General features: G+C 37.8%; 1 protein-coding gene across 10 annotated transcripts in view; it reads right to left on the bottom strand.

The window, feature by feature from the left end:
- The window catches only part of atp2b2 (ATPase plasma membrane Ca2+ transporting 2), a 150437-nt gene that overhangs the window by 34611 nt on the left and 95852 nt on the right, over window positions 1-19974 (bottom strand). For 9 of the 10 annotated variants that reach the window (XM_042405955.1, XM_042405949.1, XM_042405952.1 and 6 more), the window contains 8 exons: window positions 16032-16232; window positions 12528-12785; window positions 11494-11619; window positions 9081-9206; window positions 8596-8628; window positions 6280-6369; window positions 4024-4065; window positions 1086-1250 (listed from right to left, as the gene is read on the bottom strand). In XM_042405955.1, the coding sequence (XP_042261889.1) occupies window positions 1086-1250; window positions 4024-4065; window positions 6280-6369; window positions 8596-8628; window positions 9081-9206; window positions 11494-11619; window positions 12528-12785; window positions 16032-16232 (1041 nt within the window). The remainder of the gene's footprint in view (window positions 1-1085; window positions 1251-4023; window positions 4066-6279; window positions 6370-8595; window positions 8629-9080; window positions 9207-11493; window positions 11620-12527; window positions 12786-16031; window positions 16233-19974) is intronic. The other variant, XM_042405957.1, reaches the window with a different exon arrangement.

A 19974-nucleotide genomic window follows, 5' to 3' on the forward strand; every position in this document is an offset into this window, starting at 1 on the left:
AGAAATAGGGCCCAATGTTGTAGTTTTGGTCAAATTATTTAAACTAGTCCGAACTGGAAGCCATAATACTCATGGTCGGTAGAGTAGGCTTAGACATTATCGCTGTGACTGTAATACCTGGTTTAGACATTACCATTTTATTACCATAACACCTGAAAGTGGGAGGACAAAGAGTCTCATTGTGCCCCCATTCCGGCACCAGTGTCTTTATCAAACATCATCACTGTGGCTGTTTCTGTAAATTCTTCACCATAAAAGTCTCCTGTTATTTAGTAATTTAAAAGCTTTTAATTTGAAGCGGTAAAGCAGGAAATGTTGGGTTTTCATCGATAGTAATTTAACATAACTCTGTTACGGCTGCCCCTCGGCAGGCTTCCAGAAAGCTGGTCAATCAGAACAGAGTGGGCTCATCAGGAGGGGGGCCTTAAAGAGACAGGAGCTAAGTGGCTGAACTGAAGGGCTGCATAAAGGGCCAGTATAAAATAAATAAGGAGTTTTTTGAACTGTGAATCATCCAAAGCCACTCTAGTGGAAAATAAAAATATAGAGCATAATAATAATGAGCATAATAGGTCCCCTCAATTATGATGTTTGAGAACATTTATTTTCTTTAACAGGACTGAGAGAGAGAGAGAGAGAGAGAGAGAAAGAGAGAGAGCTAATGTTAGCTAGCTAATGTATTACATTAGCTAACTAGCTATTGAGACAATAAGACAACATTAAAACTGCTGTGGTGTGATAGAGTCGTTCTTTTAAATTCAGTGGATCGGACACAAGAACTCGACTATATTCCACTGATTCCCACTTTACTAGCAAAAGGTATCAATGCCAGCGTAAATGATTCACAAAGTTCTTAGAGAGCAGGTAATAAAAAAAAAAGTGCAAAGACTCTTCAACAGTTCCTTAACACACACTTTAGCCTTATTTAAAACTGCTTTGATTGCTTTAAGCGACCGAGACGTGAGTCTTAACTGAGTGCAACATCTTGCTTTGATGGACAGGATGATGGTTCAGTACCTTCTTGTCCCTGATTTAGCTGTCTGAGTGACTGAGTGATGGACTTGTCCATGTGCAATTTGCTTTACCTGCTTTGCCAATCTGGACAGCCAGTTTGGTCAGCTTCCCTTGCAGCACAGACTTCTCTTTCTTCGAAACGGACACCTTCTTCCTCTCTTTCTCATCGGCTTCTCCACCCTCGGCGCTCTTTAAAGGCTGCATCTCCATGGCAGCTGCTCCATCCTGCTTCTTTACTGTAAACACCACAAGAAAACAGACAACAGCAGTGTTAGAGATAAAGATTAGACCAAGGAAATGAGGAAGAAAAGGGAGTCAGGATTTAACACCCAGGTGTTCCATTAGCTCCAGGACGTAGAATTAAGATTTAAAACCAAGGAGACATCATTGTGTCATCCCGTGACAAGATGAGAGCTAATTGGTATGGATAAAGCTTCCACATACCATAATAAGGATTGCTTATGTTTGTCCCTGCATTGTCTTCTTGATAAGATCAAAGGGCCTGTGAGCCATCTTACTGTGTAGAATATGAAAACAAAAACTGTATGATACTGTAGGTCTTCTTTTGCTACAGTGAGGGAAACACTGTGTCCTATCATTCTTGCTATCTTTTCATCACAAACACATATTTGCAGTAAGCCATGAATAATTCAGTAGTCCTACATTCGAGGTCCAGGCCATGTTCACAGATTATTTAGAAACCTGCTAAGCATTTGCAGAAAGTGAGGAAAAGGAAACCTTACAGTATATATCACATTTCACACACACTAGGAAACTCAATGTGCTTTACAAAAAACTAAAAATACGAAGCAGCCAGAAAAGAAACAAAAAAATTAAAAGGAATAAAGTGAAAAAGCAAATTTTAAATGCATAAATAAAATATAGTCTCAAGTCTTCCAGTGTGTAGCATAATAACTAAACATTGATGTTTAGTTTGCCATTTTGTTTTTACTCTGGGAATACTTTGTAGACCATTGTCAGATGACCCTAGAGGTCTGGAGAGTTCATATTCTAAAAATGAACCAAAAATATATTTCAGTATTAACTCATTGACTGATTCATGGACCATGAAGTACAGATGTATAGACAAGCAGCAATGCTTTAAAATCAGTTTTATACCAAACTGGAAGACAGCGCAGAAATATAAGATGAAGAAAGTTCAACTTCTACACTGACAATAATATCATCATTAAACTGACAGTCAACAGAATTAAAAACAAACTTCACATTGTTGAAAATCTACTCTCATATAATTATAATGACAAGCAATCTCCAAATAGTAAAACCTTGTGTATGAGTGTGATCATAGATTTTACTGAAACAAACCTTCTTTGTCCTGCACAAAAAATAAAATATAATAAAATGGCTTCCACTTGTTAAAACGTCCAAACCCAAAGCATTTGCTAGGATACATAATCATCCATGTACTGTATATTTCAAACATGCAATATATCTTCACATTTTGAGATTAATTGATCTTTTGTCTACTCCATACTAATGGGACTGGTTTATGGTGTGGCAAAAGATTTCATATTCTTAAGATCTTCTGCAAAAAATACTGTTCAGGCTGTAAAACCAATCCTCAATTATCTCACTCTGTCTCCATCTCTCTGTCCCTCTCACACTCACACAAACTGTACAGTGCTTCTCTGTTAATGTAACCCATTACTAAGAATCATTTTAGCCCAGTTTCCTAATGACAATGAGGCATGTGCTTGATGCTCATGAAAAATCTTTGTAATGTTGATCATTTGTCATACTCTCTGGTTGTGTACTTTGAATTTTTCAGCTTGTGTCTCTTATTGCGTGTCATTATGCTTTTGTGTCAAAAGAAAATATTTTGTCATGACTGCTTAGACTTGGTAGAGCTGTTAAAAGTCCAACTGGAAACCAAACTAGAAGTGGTGAGGATGCCAACAATTTCCAGGATAAAATTTGTAGATGACAAAAAAAATGTGTCTGTTGATGTGACAAAACCCTGCTTGTAAAATATGATTTAACTAATCAATTAGTTGATAAAATAAAATGTATCTTTAATGAAAGATAATTTACCAATGTTGGTGATTAATCACAATGTATTCATATTTGTAAGAACAAATAATACCAAACACTTTATGATTACAGCTTCTAAAATGCAAAGATTTGCTTTCTTCGTCTGTTTTATATCACTGAAAATTGACGTTTTGGGTTTCTGAGTGTTGGTCAGACACAATAAACTATGTGAAGACATCTCTCTGGTAACCTATTATTTGTCATTCTTTTTACTTTTCATAGACTAAATTGATAAATTAACAAAAATAAAAATAAACATTTATTACACCTCTAAAAGACACCATCAAAGATATCACAGTATCCCTTTATTCCCAGGCCAATTTATGTCAGATTGTGAGACGCTGAAAATTTATGAGATTGAGAGAAATTTCATGAAAGATGGAAAAAGGGAAACCGTTATGAATATATAACTTGGGCAGAGTACTAACAGGACAGTTTTGGTGTTTTTGGTGGAAAAGGGCAGCCCGAGTGATGCGGATGCAGTAGTTTAGGGACAGGTTGCTGTTCTCTCGGAGAGAACAAGACAAGTCAACAACACAACAAGAACAACAACAGAACAACAGACCAGGGACAACACATCAGTGACAGACAGAGTGGAAGGGAGGGAAATTTTCTAACCTAATACGACTGCAGGTCAAGCCAGGGTCAAATATACTGCAAAGTCTGATTTGTTCTAGCAGTTTAATTGCCTGGGAATGACTTAGTCAGATGTAGACTTTTTGAAAGTCAATGGGAATCCATTCTGAATTAGTACTGCGCAATCCTTTGAGAGATGGTGAGGTATTAAGAGTTTAGAATATTATGTGGACTGAAAAAAGTAATGAAGGATTTTTCCACCTGCATTTGACCCAGAGCTTACACTGCACACCATAGAAGGGAACAGATGAGAAGAAGAAGGAGGAGGAGGAGGAAAAGAGGAGGCAGGGGAGGAGAGAGTGAGAGATATGGTTTGGTTACCTTTAATCTGGTTGCTCTCCATATTGCCATCTTGCATTTTACCTATGATGGAGACATACAAGACAGTAACAACAAAAATAACCAAGGCAGATGAGTCAACAAATAATCACCACAGAGACAAAACACACACAGTGAGAACCAAAAAATCACAAACAGGGAGACAGGAAAATGACTTTTATTACAACGTCTCTGCGACAGTCACATAGAAAGGCTTGCGATATGTAAGTGATGTAATGTAACTGGTAGCTACACCTACTGGCAGGGGGTTAATAAAACAAGATTTAATTGAGTTATTCTAACACTAATCAGAGACAAGTACTACAGTGTGCAAATCTTCTTGTAATGAAATGGGAGGAAATGAGATTTTAATAGATGTTATTTTATTACATAAACAAATAATCAGGTAATTAAAAATGCTTGATGGGCCATACTGAAATAAAAATATTTTGACATCAAAGTATATTGAGTGTGACATAATATTATGGTAAACATGTTTTTTTTTTAAAAACTGCACACTCTTGTTTGGAGTAATATACTGTTTTTTATACATACACACACACACACACACACACACACACACACACACGCACACATATCATCAACAATACAAGTCAAACCATCAGGCTATAAAATGGGATATCAAGACACAGATACAGCATTTACATTGAACACTGATGGTGAGGGAGAGTATACCACAAAAACACACATATCACACACACACACACACGCGTACAGTACACACGAACAAAGACACGGCATGCATAAGAGAAAATTCAGAAAGCACATGCAAGATCACACACTTAGAGTGAAGCAGACTGGAGATGTGAACAATACGGAGAGAGAGAGAGAGAGAGAGAGAGAGAGAGAGAGAGGAAGAGAGAGAGAGAGAGCCTGAAGGAAAAGCCTCCCACACGATGAAGTTACATAAGAACAACTGGAGGAAAATCGAAATCTAAGTTCGGGGACAGTGGATTTATTATGCTGTAGGATTCTGCTTACACAAGGAAAGAACTTAATTTAAATGTGCGTTTCAGTCAAACAGCATTGCTTTAAATCACAGAATCATCTTGCCAGTAGTGTAATAGAGCCTTCTTCTTAGAAGTACATATACAGTATATCTTTCTGAAAGCTTTTTAAGCATAAAAATAAGTCAACGTGTGCTTGCAAACCAAATGTGCACACAATGTTTAAAAAATAAGAATATAATTAAGAAAGCATTTATTATACACTGCTGTGTCGATCCCATTATCTACCCAGGATATAATTATAGAGACATACACTGTTCGTCTCAGTAGTAGGCAGACTAGAAATTTAACAACAACAACAATTTAAGTCTGTCTTTCAGTGCTTTGTGCTTAAATGTCACTGAGAAAATTACTAAGGTACAGCTACATATTCAGAGAATCTTCTGCATGTACTGTATGTGAAGAATAAGGCTCATTTCACCTCCACTTCCACATTAGCCAGTTCCCTGGAGTCACAATAAAGCTGAAGATGACAAATCGCTCTGTTCCAGCCCAGTACAGCACAAGGTCACCATTACAAATCACGCCCCATCTGCCTTGAGTACAAACACTTTGGGGCTGTTCTCCAAGGAGACAAAGATAAGAGCGAATCCAGTGCCACAACGAACGGAGTTAATCTTTTTGCATCTTGTCCAGCGGACACAAAAATGGAGGATTTACACTAAGTGATCTCAGAGGACACCCAACTAAAGGAGATGGCCCTACAGTATGATTTTGCCACCACTATTCAGCCAGCGTCCTGTCTGCTGTCACAAAAATGAATTAATATGCTAAGAGTTCTTTTACTACACAACCAAAACAAATAATATTCCTGCAGCACTGTTAAGGACGTCCTTTTTCAAATGCTGTAAGAGCTCACAAAAGCTATCCTTCACAAAATCTTTAAGGAATGAATAGGAATACAAAAGGACTCAAAACATTTTCTCCACCTGTAAGCATTACAGAGACCTAATGATGGCATGTTTTGTTTGTTTAATTTTAGTAGTAGTGGTGTTTACATTTACAAGACAAAGATAACATAAAGAGACAAAAAAGAAATGAGAGACCACCTTCTACACCTAAAAGGGACATGCATTAAGAGCATGGGTAAAAAAAGGGTCTAACACAACTAAAAGAGAAGACAGAGCAGAGCAGAAGGTGAACACTCGTGGTAGGAGGCAGTTGAAAAATGGAGATGGTAGGAGTAGTCAAAGGTCACGACAGAAAGAGATCAGAGGTTTTGTCAACCTACCATTAATTAGGCTGGCACTGCCAGGGGCATTAATGCCTGCAGCCCCATCCGTGGCTATAGTGGCGATGGGGTGGATAGGATGGGAGCAGTCTAGCCAGTAACAATGAGGGCCGAACATGAATTAACAAAAACACACATGCATGCGCCCACACGTAAACACACACACACACACACGCACGCACATGCACACACAAGACAATGAACAGAAATAACATGGTTATAGCACATTTAAGAGATTCAGCATCTGTAGACTAAAGTCTGGTGTTGTGATCAGTGAGGATTATAAATTTGTATTGTGTCTATTATTCATGTATATGTATGTAACTACAGTGGTTTACTAAATTTAATGTCAATAAAACAAACAAGTGTAACACTGGACAGACATGAAACATGAAATCTGAACATAAATAGAAAATAATATAACAAAATTTGAAACCAGAGCTACAAAAAGGTAAACCTACTGTATGATCAATTAACAAAACAGCTATTTGTTTTACTTGTGTGTATGTGCTGTATATAATCTTGCATATATGATTAAGAATAGTGATTTTTTTTAACAAGTATTATATATGAACTGCAGTCATTTTTTGCATTTTTCAGTTGAAATGTGAGGTTAATTTAAACCATGTTATTCATGTAATATTGAGCAAAACAAAATCATAATTCAGCAGAAAAACTGAAAAAAAAAGTACATAAAAAGTGTTGCATAGCCAATCTAAAATGAATTTCTTCATTGCAAAGTAAATAAAGTTAAAATGGTCCACATATTAGCCGGGGAGAAAACACATGTGCCAACCAGTTACATTATGGGGATAGTGAATTTAATCTGTGTAAATATGAGAAGTGAAACACAGTATTGCCTTAACCCCTGATTGGTAGTTTGTAGTAACCATCTTCTGAGAGCAGTCACATCAACTATGAGTACTGGAAAAAGAACATTCAAAACAAGGTCACATTGTTTTCTTGTGTTCAATTGTTTTTCTTTATCTTGAGCTTTAACAAAAATACATTTACTAAGTCTGCAAGTTTTATTTCAATTCTGCACTTCATTTATTATCTCATTAGCATTATCTTATTAGCAGTGTTTTGTCAGCACTATTGTATATCCATCTGATCGATATTAAATTTATTTAAATGGCTGATGTGACCTTTTACAAAAGTTTCAGCTGCTTAAAGCTAACCCTCATTTTAACAACTTCTATATATGTAGTCTTAACTCAAACAGATTTGTTTTAACTTGGCTGGCCATACATGAGTATGGAGCTCATAAGGCAATGCAGACATATGGTACAAATAAAGGGTGCAGAATTTTTGGTAAGATATTGACAGAAATTCCCCAGTGATTTCACACAGTGAAACTATGAAAACAACAATTTTGAGTCAAAGAATCAAGAATGACAAAGGATGTATTAACATAAAGGGCTTCAATGACAGTTTAAAGTGAATTTGAATAGTTTGTGGACTACTTCCTTGGTGTAGTGACGTGTAACACAGTTTTTTTGTTGGTTGATCAGACACGTGGGATTATTTTTACAAGTTAATCGATCTGATCAGATTGATAAAACCTGAGAAAATAATGCGTCTTACACTGCACTACAATTACAGTTCAAAATAAGATTACATATACTGTCGCGTTTGTTAGCTTTCAGATCAGAGGAGGATAGTAGTATCCACAGGGGAAGACGTGTTTCTGTTATCTTTACAAATTGAAAATTCTAAGACAGCACCAAGTCAAAACACTTCACAACATACAGTATGCTATTCACGCCGGCTACTGGGGTACCTGCTCACTGAGACCAACGAGCTGCCGGCAGTGGCACTGGTAACAGTGGTAACAAATCAATACTGATGTGTGTAAATATGAAAGGTGTAAAAATAACATTTCACAAAACCTTGTTCTGTCTACTTCACTCTCTACTGCTGGTACATGTGCTGTGCACCTGCACGGCTGTTGCTCTCATGTCATTGTTCTGTAATACAGCAATGAGATGAGTCTGACAGCCTGTCTTTATGGCATTCAACACATCTAAGAGACAGAACTGATGTTGAATGCTTGCTAGTTAGTTTGATGAGTGCAGTGCCTGTAAGAACGGGAGAAGATTATGCATTGTGAAATGTGTCATCTGTCAACACTTAAAAAGATGCAGTGTTGTGATGATGAGGCTTCTCTTTTTAAGTGAGGAGTTAAACTGGGGCAAGGGTGCTTGGCTACTGAGAGGGGTGAAGAGTAACGGTGATTTATTGGGGATCGTTGGGGGTTCAAGGTCAAAAGGATCAAGTACCACTCCCAGGGGTCAGAGAAAGGTGATACTCTACCTGTATTCTGGTGTCCGTCTTCCACTGCCCCTCCTTCGAGGCGAATTTGGAACGATAAGAGAGTAATGACAATAATGCACCTGAACCCACAGAACCTGGATACTGCAGCTCACAACTGTACCACCAATACTCATTTTATACACTATTTATACACATTCAGCAAAGACAACTGTGCACAGAGACTTATTGTCAGGTACTATACTACCAATATTTACAAAAGGTAATGTCACATGAGTTCAACAGGTGAGAGTTGAGAGTTTATTGTTTATAAGCCTTCTGATAACAAGAACACAGATAAAACACAGATACTTTCAGCACATAAGGTAATGAAATGAGAAAAGCTCTTTCAAAGGTATGTTGCTGGGCAACACTGACAAATAATGTATGTACCTAAAAAATGTACCTCAATACTCTTGAAGCAACTGCAGAAAAATCTTATTGGTCACGTTTATAAAAAAGATGAGTTAATGGTATACTGATCTTACCTTTCTTTTCTTTCTTCTCTTCTTCCTCGACACCGGCCCCCAGCAGAGTGAAGATGATTCCAGTCTGAGAGTTGACACCGACAGCAGTCACCGCCATGCGCCCTGAACCCTCCATCACATGGGTCCCTGGAGAGAGAAAAGTAGAGTGTTACAATAAGGTATTATAGCTAGATTACATGTATTCAGTGATTGCTGAAAAGGCAACAGTATTTTCATTTTGTACTTGTGTGTCTGGTGTGAGAGTGTGCTTTTATGTTCATAGAAACAAACTTATCAACCATCATGAAAACTGTCAAATCAGACACCAAATGGTGGTTTTTAGCCATTTTATTCACAATAGATTATATAAAGGGAACTAGGCAGCAGACTTAGGACTAATAAGGAATGAATAGCAGCATTGCTCTAGAGATGGCAATGTTGGTGGGTTGGTCCACCACTTTGGTCTAGTTTAATACATTATACTAAAATAAATATCTAAACAACTACTAGATGGATTGATATGAATTGTTGTACATACATTCATGGTCTGCAGAGGATGAGTCCTACTGACTGTGATGATCCCCTGACTTTTCCTCTGATGCCACCATGGGGTTCACATTTGTGTTTTTGAGTAAAATGTCTATAAATACTGGATGTATTGCCATTAAAGTTGATACACACATTCATGTCCCCCTCAAGATGAACTGACTTTAGTGATCTCTGAACTTTTCGTCTACTGCTTTTATCAGGCTAAAAACTAAAATAAAATGGCCAAAAAATTTGATGACCTGACCATTTGTCTAATAGTTTGGTTATGACAAAATATCATCTGCAAAACTAATGACATTCCCATCAGCCTTAGTTGTACTTTGAGCATGTGAGCATGCTAGCATGCTGACGATAAGTACAGTATCACAGAGCCACTAGCATGGCTGTATGCTCTTTCCCTACATAACACAATATGCCTTTGAATCTTTTTGTAAAGTGTGATGGCAAGTAAGTATCCACTGGCTTACAGTATGTCCCAATTTCATATCACTGTATATATTAAAACTACTCACCCCTATTATGCACACAACTCAAGGTTATTGACTATGTCAATCATAAACACTCCCCTGAAAAAGGTACAGTTTGCTTAGGTTCTATACTTAGGATCACTGTCCTGTTTCATTGTCCTAAAACCAAACTACTGTATGAATCAAGAGCATTACAATTCCAACATTTTCACCCATGTGGATGAGACCCTCATCACACACACTCGAACACTACCAAAGCTGAAAGTCCAATGTGCTGGAGTAAATACTTTGGACTGCACTATAAATCTTTGCATGTGTACATATATGTACAGCATTCAGAGAATATTATTAACCTTTGGGAGAGTAAGTCGATGTAGGTGAATATGAGGCTAATTAAAAAAGGCAACAAAAAGGCACGCAGCTAATTATCCACAGGAAAAAAACACTAAATGTGAGATCAGATTAACCCACGTTTCTGTTATCTGTGATATTCTCCCTTTGTAAGAATCCTACTACCGCAGATTCTGGTGTCTCTGCAGCAGCAATTAATAAACCAATAAAGAGGGAAACTATATTAAAAAATAGTGTTTTCCCAGCTGACGCATTTCCTTCCGCATTGATATTCAAATTATAATTAACAACCTTTTGACTTCTGTCTGAGGTAATGCCAAAACTGTGAGTTAAAATACATTAGATTTTATTCACAATAAGTTATATGAAAGGAACTAGGCAGCAAACCTAGGACTGATAAGGAATGAAAGGCAAACCTTAATATAAAAACAACTCCAAACATCTCCTTGAGGCTTTTAAGTTGTTATATGGTTGCTTCAGAAGCAATCATAAGATGTATCTTACTGATATGAAACCCTCTTTGTTTATTTTGTTTTGTATCCATAATATATTTGAGGACAACAACACACAATGGATAGAAATAAAAGGTTGTGACATTGGGTTAGTAGGTGTAATAAACCAGCCCACTTTATTTACTCATGTTCAATTCTGGTGTGGGATGACGAATCTGCACCAGCCCACTGGTGGAAAAATGCTAGAAAGGTATTTCTAGGTTTGTTTAAGAGATTCATTAATTCCAAAATGCAAAATCAAAAATAAATTGACATTCATTGCCTAAAATATAAAAAACTCAACATATGCAATATTATTTTGTAGTTGAGGGCATTAACAGAAGGGCATTTTGATAGAGGAGATTAACATTTTCATGTAAGAGAAAAAGTATAGTCCTCAGTCTCAAAGTCGAGTCCCCATCTCTGTTTTTTATGTCGCTTTCTCCTTTACACTACAACATTACGTACAGGAAATCATGACAGTGACATACAGTATTCACTCATGCGACTCTAGTCTTCTTCCAGTTCCATGCAGTTAACAGGACAGCGAGAGAGAGCATCAACTGGTTAACATACCGGACAACAGCATGGGGTCCTTGTCTACAGCCTTCTTGACGTGGTCGGACTCTCCAGTCAGTGATGACTCATCAATCTTCAGGTCATTGCCTTGGATCAACACTCCATCAGCAGGAAGCAGATCACCTGCAACAATATATATGCTGGATTTGCTATCTGCAGTGGATTTATTTACATTCCTGGAAATGGCCTCACACAACAGAGCAGTTCAGAAAACTCTTAAGAGTCCTTTGGTCTGTGACCTGGTAGTCCACAGATGTAGCCAGAGAGATCAGGATTACAGCTAACGTTAGACAAGATAGATGGCAAATCACAGTGGTATACTATATTCTTGTCAATAGGGGACACTGAGCGAGGATGTGCATCTGTTGCTGTGTGTGTAGGTGTGCTGCAGCTAATTACTTTCTTAACATTAACATACTGGAGCTTAAATATATTTAATTGCTTAAGGTGGACTTCATAACTTTTATTCCCCCTCTGGAAATGAGGTGGAAGTCTACTGAACCATGAAAATTACTTGACACAGAACAATAGACAAGCCAATCAAAGCCAACAGTCAGTTGGCACGAGCACAAACCAAACTAAACTTGTCAAGGTGTGCTTGGAAGTTTGGTCTATTTTGGTCTCTATTCATGTCACAGAACAAGAAACAAAATAACTCTAATCTTTTGATAAACAATATAAAATCAACCACATAGAACTGCCATGACTGAAGATATTTTGCATATCGGTACAAAAAGAACATGTGATCTTTGAAATGCACGACGGACTATATGAAAAAGAAAAGGTTCCAGTTAAACCTTTATGCATTAAGATGTAGGTAAAATGCAGGAAAGATAATTTCATTAATTCAGAAGATCCTCTCCTTAATTAGTAACTTTAAAAAGGTGTTGGTTAATATTTGCCCATGTTTTAGGGGAGCAGTATATGTTAGTATATTTTGAGGGGTGAATATATGAAAACAGCACCAAAGAGAGCACTATGAATTTACACCATGATGGTATTTGCTAGTTTGACAATCTCTTCATACCTACCGTATTTGATTTGTGCGATATCCCCCACAACTATGTCAGCCACGGGCAGCTGTATGACCTGGCTGCCGCGGACCACTTGGAACTTCTGCTCCTGCTCAATGCGGCTCTGCAGCCCACGGAACTGCTTCTCCTTCGACCAGTCATTGAAGGCCGTCACCAGTACCACACACACCACAGACAACAGAATGGCTGCGCCCTCGATCCAGCCGGCCTCTGACTCGCCCTCATCCTCCACCCCGCCTGCTGCTGCGCCACAGGCTACAGTTTGGTAAAGGTGACAGGAAGGAGAAGAGGAGAATTATATAGATGTTTACAAGCATACTGTGCTGTAAAGAGTAAATTAATATAGACTGAATCACACTGTACACACACTCACACTGTATATCCACTCACAAATTTCATACACAGGTGCATGTACACACTTCGCAATAAAAGATCCAAGGAAAAAAATGTAATCAAAGCTCACACTCACACCGGGGACTGAAAAGGTTTGGACAAAGACAGCTGTGACTGTGTGTGTAATATGTGTGTGTAAATACATGCATATGTGCAAGGTGTGCAATATAAAAGACAACTCTGAAATGAAATGAACTCTGGCTGACATGACCTTCAGAGAATTCACTTCTCTTTTCCTCTTCATTCATTTGCTCTGCTTCAAATGAATGCCCCGCAGTCTGCTGGCTGCACAATGAAAGACTGTGGTGTATTTGGGAATGAAACAAGGCCTATTCCCCGTTCTCCTCATTCTGCGTCATGTAATCCTCTGGGAGCTATTGTGCTATACACTCCTGGCTAGCTGACTTCAAAAGCCCCTGGGTTGGGTGATTTGCTTTGGACTATATAATACTTGAGGCTCACGTGGGAATTTGTGCAGTCTCCATATTATAGTCATTACATATGCAGGGATTTAACCAAGAACTAGACTCCAAAAAGCAATTTGGACTTGCTGGTGCAGTGCAGATGTGTTCCAATCAATATAATGATCATTAACTGGTTACAGGGTATACAGTGCACACATATACAATGCATTCAGTTGTTTTAGCACAAAGAAAGATACATTCAAGTTAAACTATTAATTTAATTCAATTTATGTTACCTGTCTGTATGTATTTATTTGCTTTTTTTACATTATCCTATGAAAAAAGTCACTTTTTTCAGTTACTTATGTTTGGTTATGTTAGGTTGAGATTTTGACAAGTTCAGCTCTGTAATTAGATCTCCTGAAAGATTATGCTACATTCAGGCTGACAGGGTGTTTCATGTGAAACTATTTTACTACCTTGCTAAAACTAATGCTTAACAAGGCCTCTTAAGAAGATGCAAATGTAAAACAAAATAGATTTCATGTAAATCAAATCATTACAATATTTCTCTTTTAGCGAAAGAACTAAAATCTACTAAATTAGACAGGATACAATAGTGCAGCAGATTTTTTGAGACAGTTTAATTGGATGTGTTCAGCCTGTCCTGCTTGATCACTGCATTGCGCTGACACTAATACAGTGAGTACAGTAGCTGTCCATGGTTCTGATTGCACTGCTTTTAGTATTCAGACAAGTAAATGCAGCTGTGTGCACTAACTGTTCGCTTCTCTCTGTCATAGCAAGACACACACACCATCATGCAGCAAATGTGTAGCTGTCCATGGTGCTGAAGTGCCAACCAAGAAGTTGTACAGCCACACAAACCATAAAATATTTTAACTAATGCAGCTGCAACTGATTTTTTTAGATTGGGTGGCATGTAAATTAATATTTCCATAAGCTTTAAAAACAATATAACTGATTGATTTTGTCACCTTGCCAGACCACGTTACATTTTATGTCTATTCATAGTATTTTCTTTGCATTTTTTCAGGGTTTTGTGCTGCTGCATGTTGTTTGTTTGATACAGACGCAATTAAGAGCCTCCTCATTCAACTGCAGCCAGGCCTTTTCATATGTAAATGGGAATTAAGTCACCCCACCACCTTCTATTTCTGGACTGTCGAGCTTGATCTCATCTATTAATAAACAGAACAGTAAAGCAGTGTGTGTGTGTGTGTTTAAAGTCATTTATAATTATTTATTTTACAAGTTTACTGTTCTTAATTTACATTTTATATGTAGTGTTTCATTTGGTCAAATTTAGTGAAAATGCATTATTTTAGGACAAACCTCATGAGATGTGTCATCATATTTTTAAGGGAGTCCCATGACAGTAAAGTTTAATGTTTACATCTTTGTCACAACTCTTTAACAACCAAATTTGAGGGATCAGTACCAGAAAAGTTTGATTATATTAACAAAATATTTCTGTAAAAATGTATCAATATCATTCTTGTTTTTGTCCATCTCTCTACTTGCACTCCCTCTCTGTAGCACACAAACCCATTTGATGTTTTTCTGAATAAGGTGATTCAAAGGTGTGTGCGTTCATATCTTTCTGAATCACTGCTACTCACATCTACTCATATCTGCAGGAGTTTATGCACTGATTTAGATTCATATGTATTCATATCATTCAAATCTGAGGGGACGATTGTATATTGGCACCTTTTTTTGCCTTTTTTAGTTAAAGGGAAGCCTGTTTATGTTTCTGCAGATGGATGCAATTATTAGCATAATGATTCCTTTGGCATTTCACTGCTTTACTTGGACTTGGTGATGCAGAGAGTGCATTTAGAAAGAGGATGCAAAAAATGAAGCAAGCAGGGAAAAGTATTGTTAATTGATGATCATATTCAAACTAACCAATAATTTGGTTAGTGAAAAAAATCATATATTTATTCAATCACCCCCCTCCCACTTAATCTTAACCAACCCACTACAAAATGTAATAACTCAGAATAATTAACTAACTAACCATGCAAGTAAGACAGTGGTAGCTATTTCTTCTTCCTCTTCTTTCTACCTGCATAAGACTTTTTAGACCCCTTAAAATGATGACTGGTCCCTTTGGCAGGGTAACTGAATTCCATTACTGTGATAATGCTGTGAGCAATGACTGATGTTGCTGACTCAGCACCTCGTTATGGTCTCTGTCTTCATTCCCTTTTTCACAGCTCACAGGGCTGATGTATGGGCACAGGGAGCTCAAGGTTATTTCTCTACTCAACACTTCATTAACCTTTCCAGTACCTTTTATGCGCACATTTAACACATAATGTGTGTGCACATACACACACACACACGCATAAAAATTACCCCTGTGCTGGATGAGTCATCTGACCTCTTGAGGCAGGTCACAAACAAAGTGTGACCTGGCTCACCAATTAAAAAGCATGTGTGCATACATGTATGTGTAAGTGTGTCAGCGAGTGCCAGTAATGTCAGAGGAAGTGATGTCAGTGGGCCAATGCAATTATAGCCCTTTGCTGTCCTCCTGCAGTAGTGGAGATGGCACAGATAACTGTCATAGTGTGTGTGTGTGTACATTTGTGCACATATGTCTGTTTCAAGACCCCGAAATGAATAACAGAGAGCATTTTACAGGAAGTGATGTCACAGAAGCTGCTTCACTCACACTCTCCGCTGCTCTCTCCGGGAGGGTGGTAGAAGGAGAGGCCCAGGGAGATCAGGGCAGCGATCTCCAGGATGATGAGAGTGACGTCCTGCAGGGCCTCCCATACCAGCTGCAGGAAGGTTTTTGGCTTCTTTGGAGGTATCAGGTTTTTCCCAAATGTTTCTTTTCTCTTGTCTAGGTCAGTTTGGGTACCTGCGAGACCTGAGAGACAGAAACATACAGAGGGAGGGAGACAGAATTAAGAGTTATTTCTTAATAGAACATTAAAGTCCAGCACAGATCTCAGTACTATAAAAGGATCATCTACAGTATGTGTGTAGGATATTCTTACTGATGTATTGCCATTACATTGTATATATAAATGGTTCACATCACAGTAACAAACATCTAACAATATCAAACTTAACTTTTCTTTTGATCCAAGTGGTAAAGAACAGCAAGAAAATCCAAATTTTTAACCCTAAACACAAACTTTATTTAAATGCACAGCAGGAAACAGCAGTCTTTTTTTAAATAATTTTGTTAAAAATGTTTTTTCAACAGAATTATTTCTTATGGTTAATAGCACTCAGCTTTGTAATCCATCTTGTTGTCTTGCTTTCTTCTTCTCTTGTCTTTCTCACTCTCAAACCACACACAAACCATCTCTAATTACCAGTTTGAGTCATAGTGGCTCTGCTCCTCGGCTCTGCGTTCCTTATATAATTCTGCTCAAGAGATGCAGGCCTTGTGCTTTGACCTCATCCACCTCCTCAAACACCATGAACGACTGTACATAAATATCTTTCGCTCTTTTATCTGGAGAACTTTGTACTGGCTTGAGGCACAATTTACAGTTAGAATACTGTTCAAAACTATTCTCATACAGGAGCAAATAACTAAACTAAATAAATAGTTACCGTAATAGCTTTTTTGTGAACTTATCCTTTTTATTAATACTTTTTCCTTTAAAGATGGGTTATATAAGATTTAAATTATGGACTAATTAGAATCACAGAACATTGCTCTCTGTGCATTACAGTCAACATTATGCTGAATATGGGTTTCATTTAGGGTTGTAACTGTTCTTTATATTAAGTAATGTCCATATATTAAATCAGATTTATAACAACTTCAAAATATTCTATATTATTTTTCTGAATTATTGATTAATTGTTAACTCAGAAAATAGTGCAAAATGCTGAGCTAAAAGGTGACAGATACCAACAGTCCAAAACCTAAAAAATATACAACTTAGAAATATATTAAAAAGAGAAAGGAGAAAATCTCCACATTTGAGAACCAGCAAATGTTTGGAATTTTTGTTTGGTTAAAGACTTAATCAATTATCAAAATTGTGGTCAATTAATTTTCTATCAATTGTATTATGTAAGATTGAAATGTGGGCAATTTAGAATAGTACATCACGATCAATGACTAAAAGTCTGTAGGGTTTCCATTTTATGGATTTTCTCAGGGGATCAAATTACAACCCCATTTGACATAATTGTACTGTGGTTCATTCTATATCTGTATTCCAGTCTTACATGGAGAGCTTATTCAGTCTATTTTACCTAAATTGGCAAAAATGTACTTACTCTGTTAATTCATGTTCATATATTAAATCATCTTTCACTAGAGCTACAAGAAGAATCTGCATCACTGGTATATCAGAAATTGTGGACTGTAAACTACAGTATATCTGCATCAAACCTGCACAAAGCTATGGAGGTGGCATTAAGTGCACTAACTGCATTGCAAATTTATGCTCTGTATCCTCAGTTCAAATTATTCATAAACATCTCTTTCAAGCCGCATCACTGGTTTATATCTGGCTACTTTTCAGTGTAGTACGGTTATCTGGTTGCTAAGCACACACACACACACAAGCAGCAGTGTGTATTCACCGTCTCTCTTTCTCTCTGTGTGTCTCACAACCACAGACATTACCACAGCATTATGTCATGCATGGTGCGTCACTGGGTCTCCCAGGAGTGGCCCTGGATTGCACCTGATAACATCACGGCTGCATGACACTGTTTCACATGTGAATACATATGACTGTGTGATGACTTATTAACATCTGCAGAAAATAACTCATGAACCACTTGTGAATGCATCTGCATCTGACTTTGGAGGAGGAAGAACAAAGGAGGAGGATTACAGTGCTGCTGTGTAAAAAGCAAATGTTGAGATACTGGGAAAAAAGAGGTTTCACTTGCTCGAGAAAGAGAGAGGGAGCAACAGAGAGGGAGAAGAAGAGGACGGAAGGAGGGCAGGCTGAAAACAGAACAATTCCCAGCTCCTACGTAGGAGAATGCCCTGGTTACAAATAGATCAGTCTATAAATAGCCTCATTATCCATTCACTTTTAATTGTCTCTGTGAGAGGACCTAGCATGCTCTCCCATTGATCTCCACAGCACCCTACCTCACATCACACACAAACATGTCTGCGTGTGTATGCATGTGTGTGTTTGTGTGTGCGTGTCTCCATGAGTCGTGACCGCCGGCACGTGCGTGTGTGTGTGTGTGTGTAACAAGGCTGGCCTTGCATGCCTGCAGTTGCTTGCACTATCATACGGTAAAAGTAGAGCTCATATAATCAGGCTTTAGCCAATTTCAGTTGGTTAGATACACAGATATACACACAAGCACAGATGTACATATTTTTACATATACACATTCAGCTTATGATGAGCCCTTTCTATCTTTTTAGATAGATCAGGTGCACATGAGAAATATGGCATTCACTCATATTCTAGCCAGTACTGCATCCACAGATTTTTTTTCTTGTTGTGGTAAAAACAACAAATACATATGCTAATCCTTCTACTCCACATCCCGTGTATCCATCCAGAGGCAGGGGAGCTAGTTATAGCATGCAAATGCACCATTCTGCATAAGGTCAGCAATAATTTCACATTAAGATACAGCATACTGCATAGTCTTTCTGCTATGTGATGAGACACGACTGCATGAGATGGTGCACCAGTTCAGATTGACATTTAACCTTGTTAAATGTTTTAACTGTGTTCTCCTTAAATGCCCTTGAGATGTGAGCTATGCTGTAATCAATCTCCCTAATCATTAAATACTCATTGCTTCCTGGAAAATCCTCTGCTAGCTTATGATTCCTTCCTGGATTGCTGATGGCTGCTTACTGCAAAAGATTCATTTGGCCGATTATGAAATATTGTAGGCTAAATACTGTCAGCCCACCTAACTGCTCTGGCAGTGGATTTTGAGGAGGCAGTGAGAGGGCAGAAAAACTGGGCTGATACACAGATGAGTCACAACAATCTCAGAAAGGAGTAAGGCTGATTGCAAAGGAGTCTTTCTGCTGCAGTTCATTACCAAGAAGTGAAATCTGGGCAAACAGTAATATACACTGAAAGTACATCAACAGTAGATGAGAATAGGTTAAATGGATAATTTATGCATTGCACTTATTGTAATCAAGGTTTAAATGAAATTTGAGTCCACCGATGAAAAATTAGAAATGTGCACTAACAATCATTAGCAAAGGAATGAAGTTCCTTTTTCAAACTGATGGACTTAAAAACAGTGGGCATCCTGGTGACTCAGCAGATTAAGGCAAAAGACATTTATTGTACCAGCAATGCATCTTGTGTTTAATCTTAGTTATGAATTTGGTTGCATGCCATCAAATCACTCTTCCATATTTTCAGTCACTTTCCACTAAATACTAGATAATTAAGCAAGCACGCTCCATAATAAACCACATTTGGCCCTATTAGATTGTGTGCATTAGAGAGCTACAGTTAGAATTTTTAATGTTCATGAGAAAACATATGATTATGTTATTAATCATGAAGTGGCATAAATGATCAACATGGGCGTCTTTGGCCCTCTGGGTTCAGAGCCAAGAAAAGCTGCCCCAGCCTCTGTAATGTAACAGACAAATTGGCTCTAAAACGAGCCTCTGTACTCTTTGATCATTC

The sequence above is a fragment of the Thunnus maccoyii genome, chromosome 3 (genome assembly GCF_910596095.1).
Source record: "Thunnus maccoyii chromosome 3, fThuMac1.1, whole genome shotgun sequence".
Lineage (NCBI taxonomy): Eukaryota > Metazoa > Chordata > Actinopteri > Scombriformes > Scombridae > Thunnus > Thunnus maccoyii.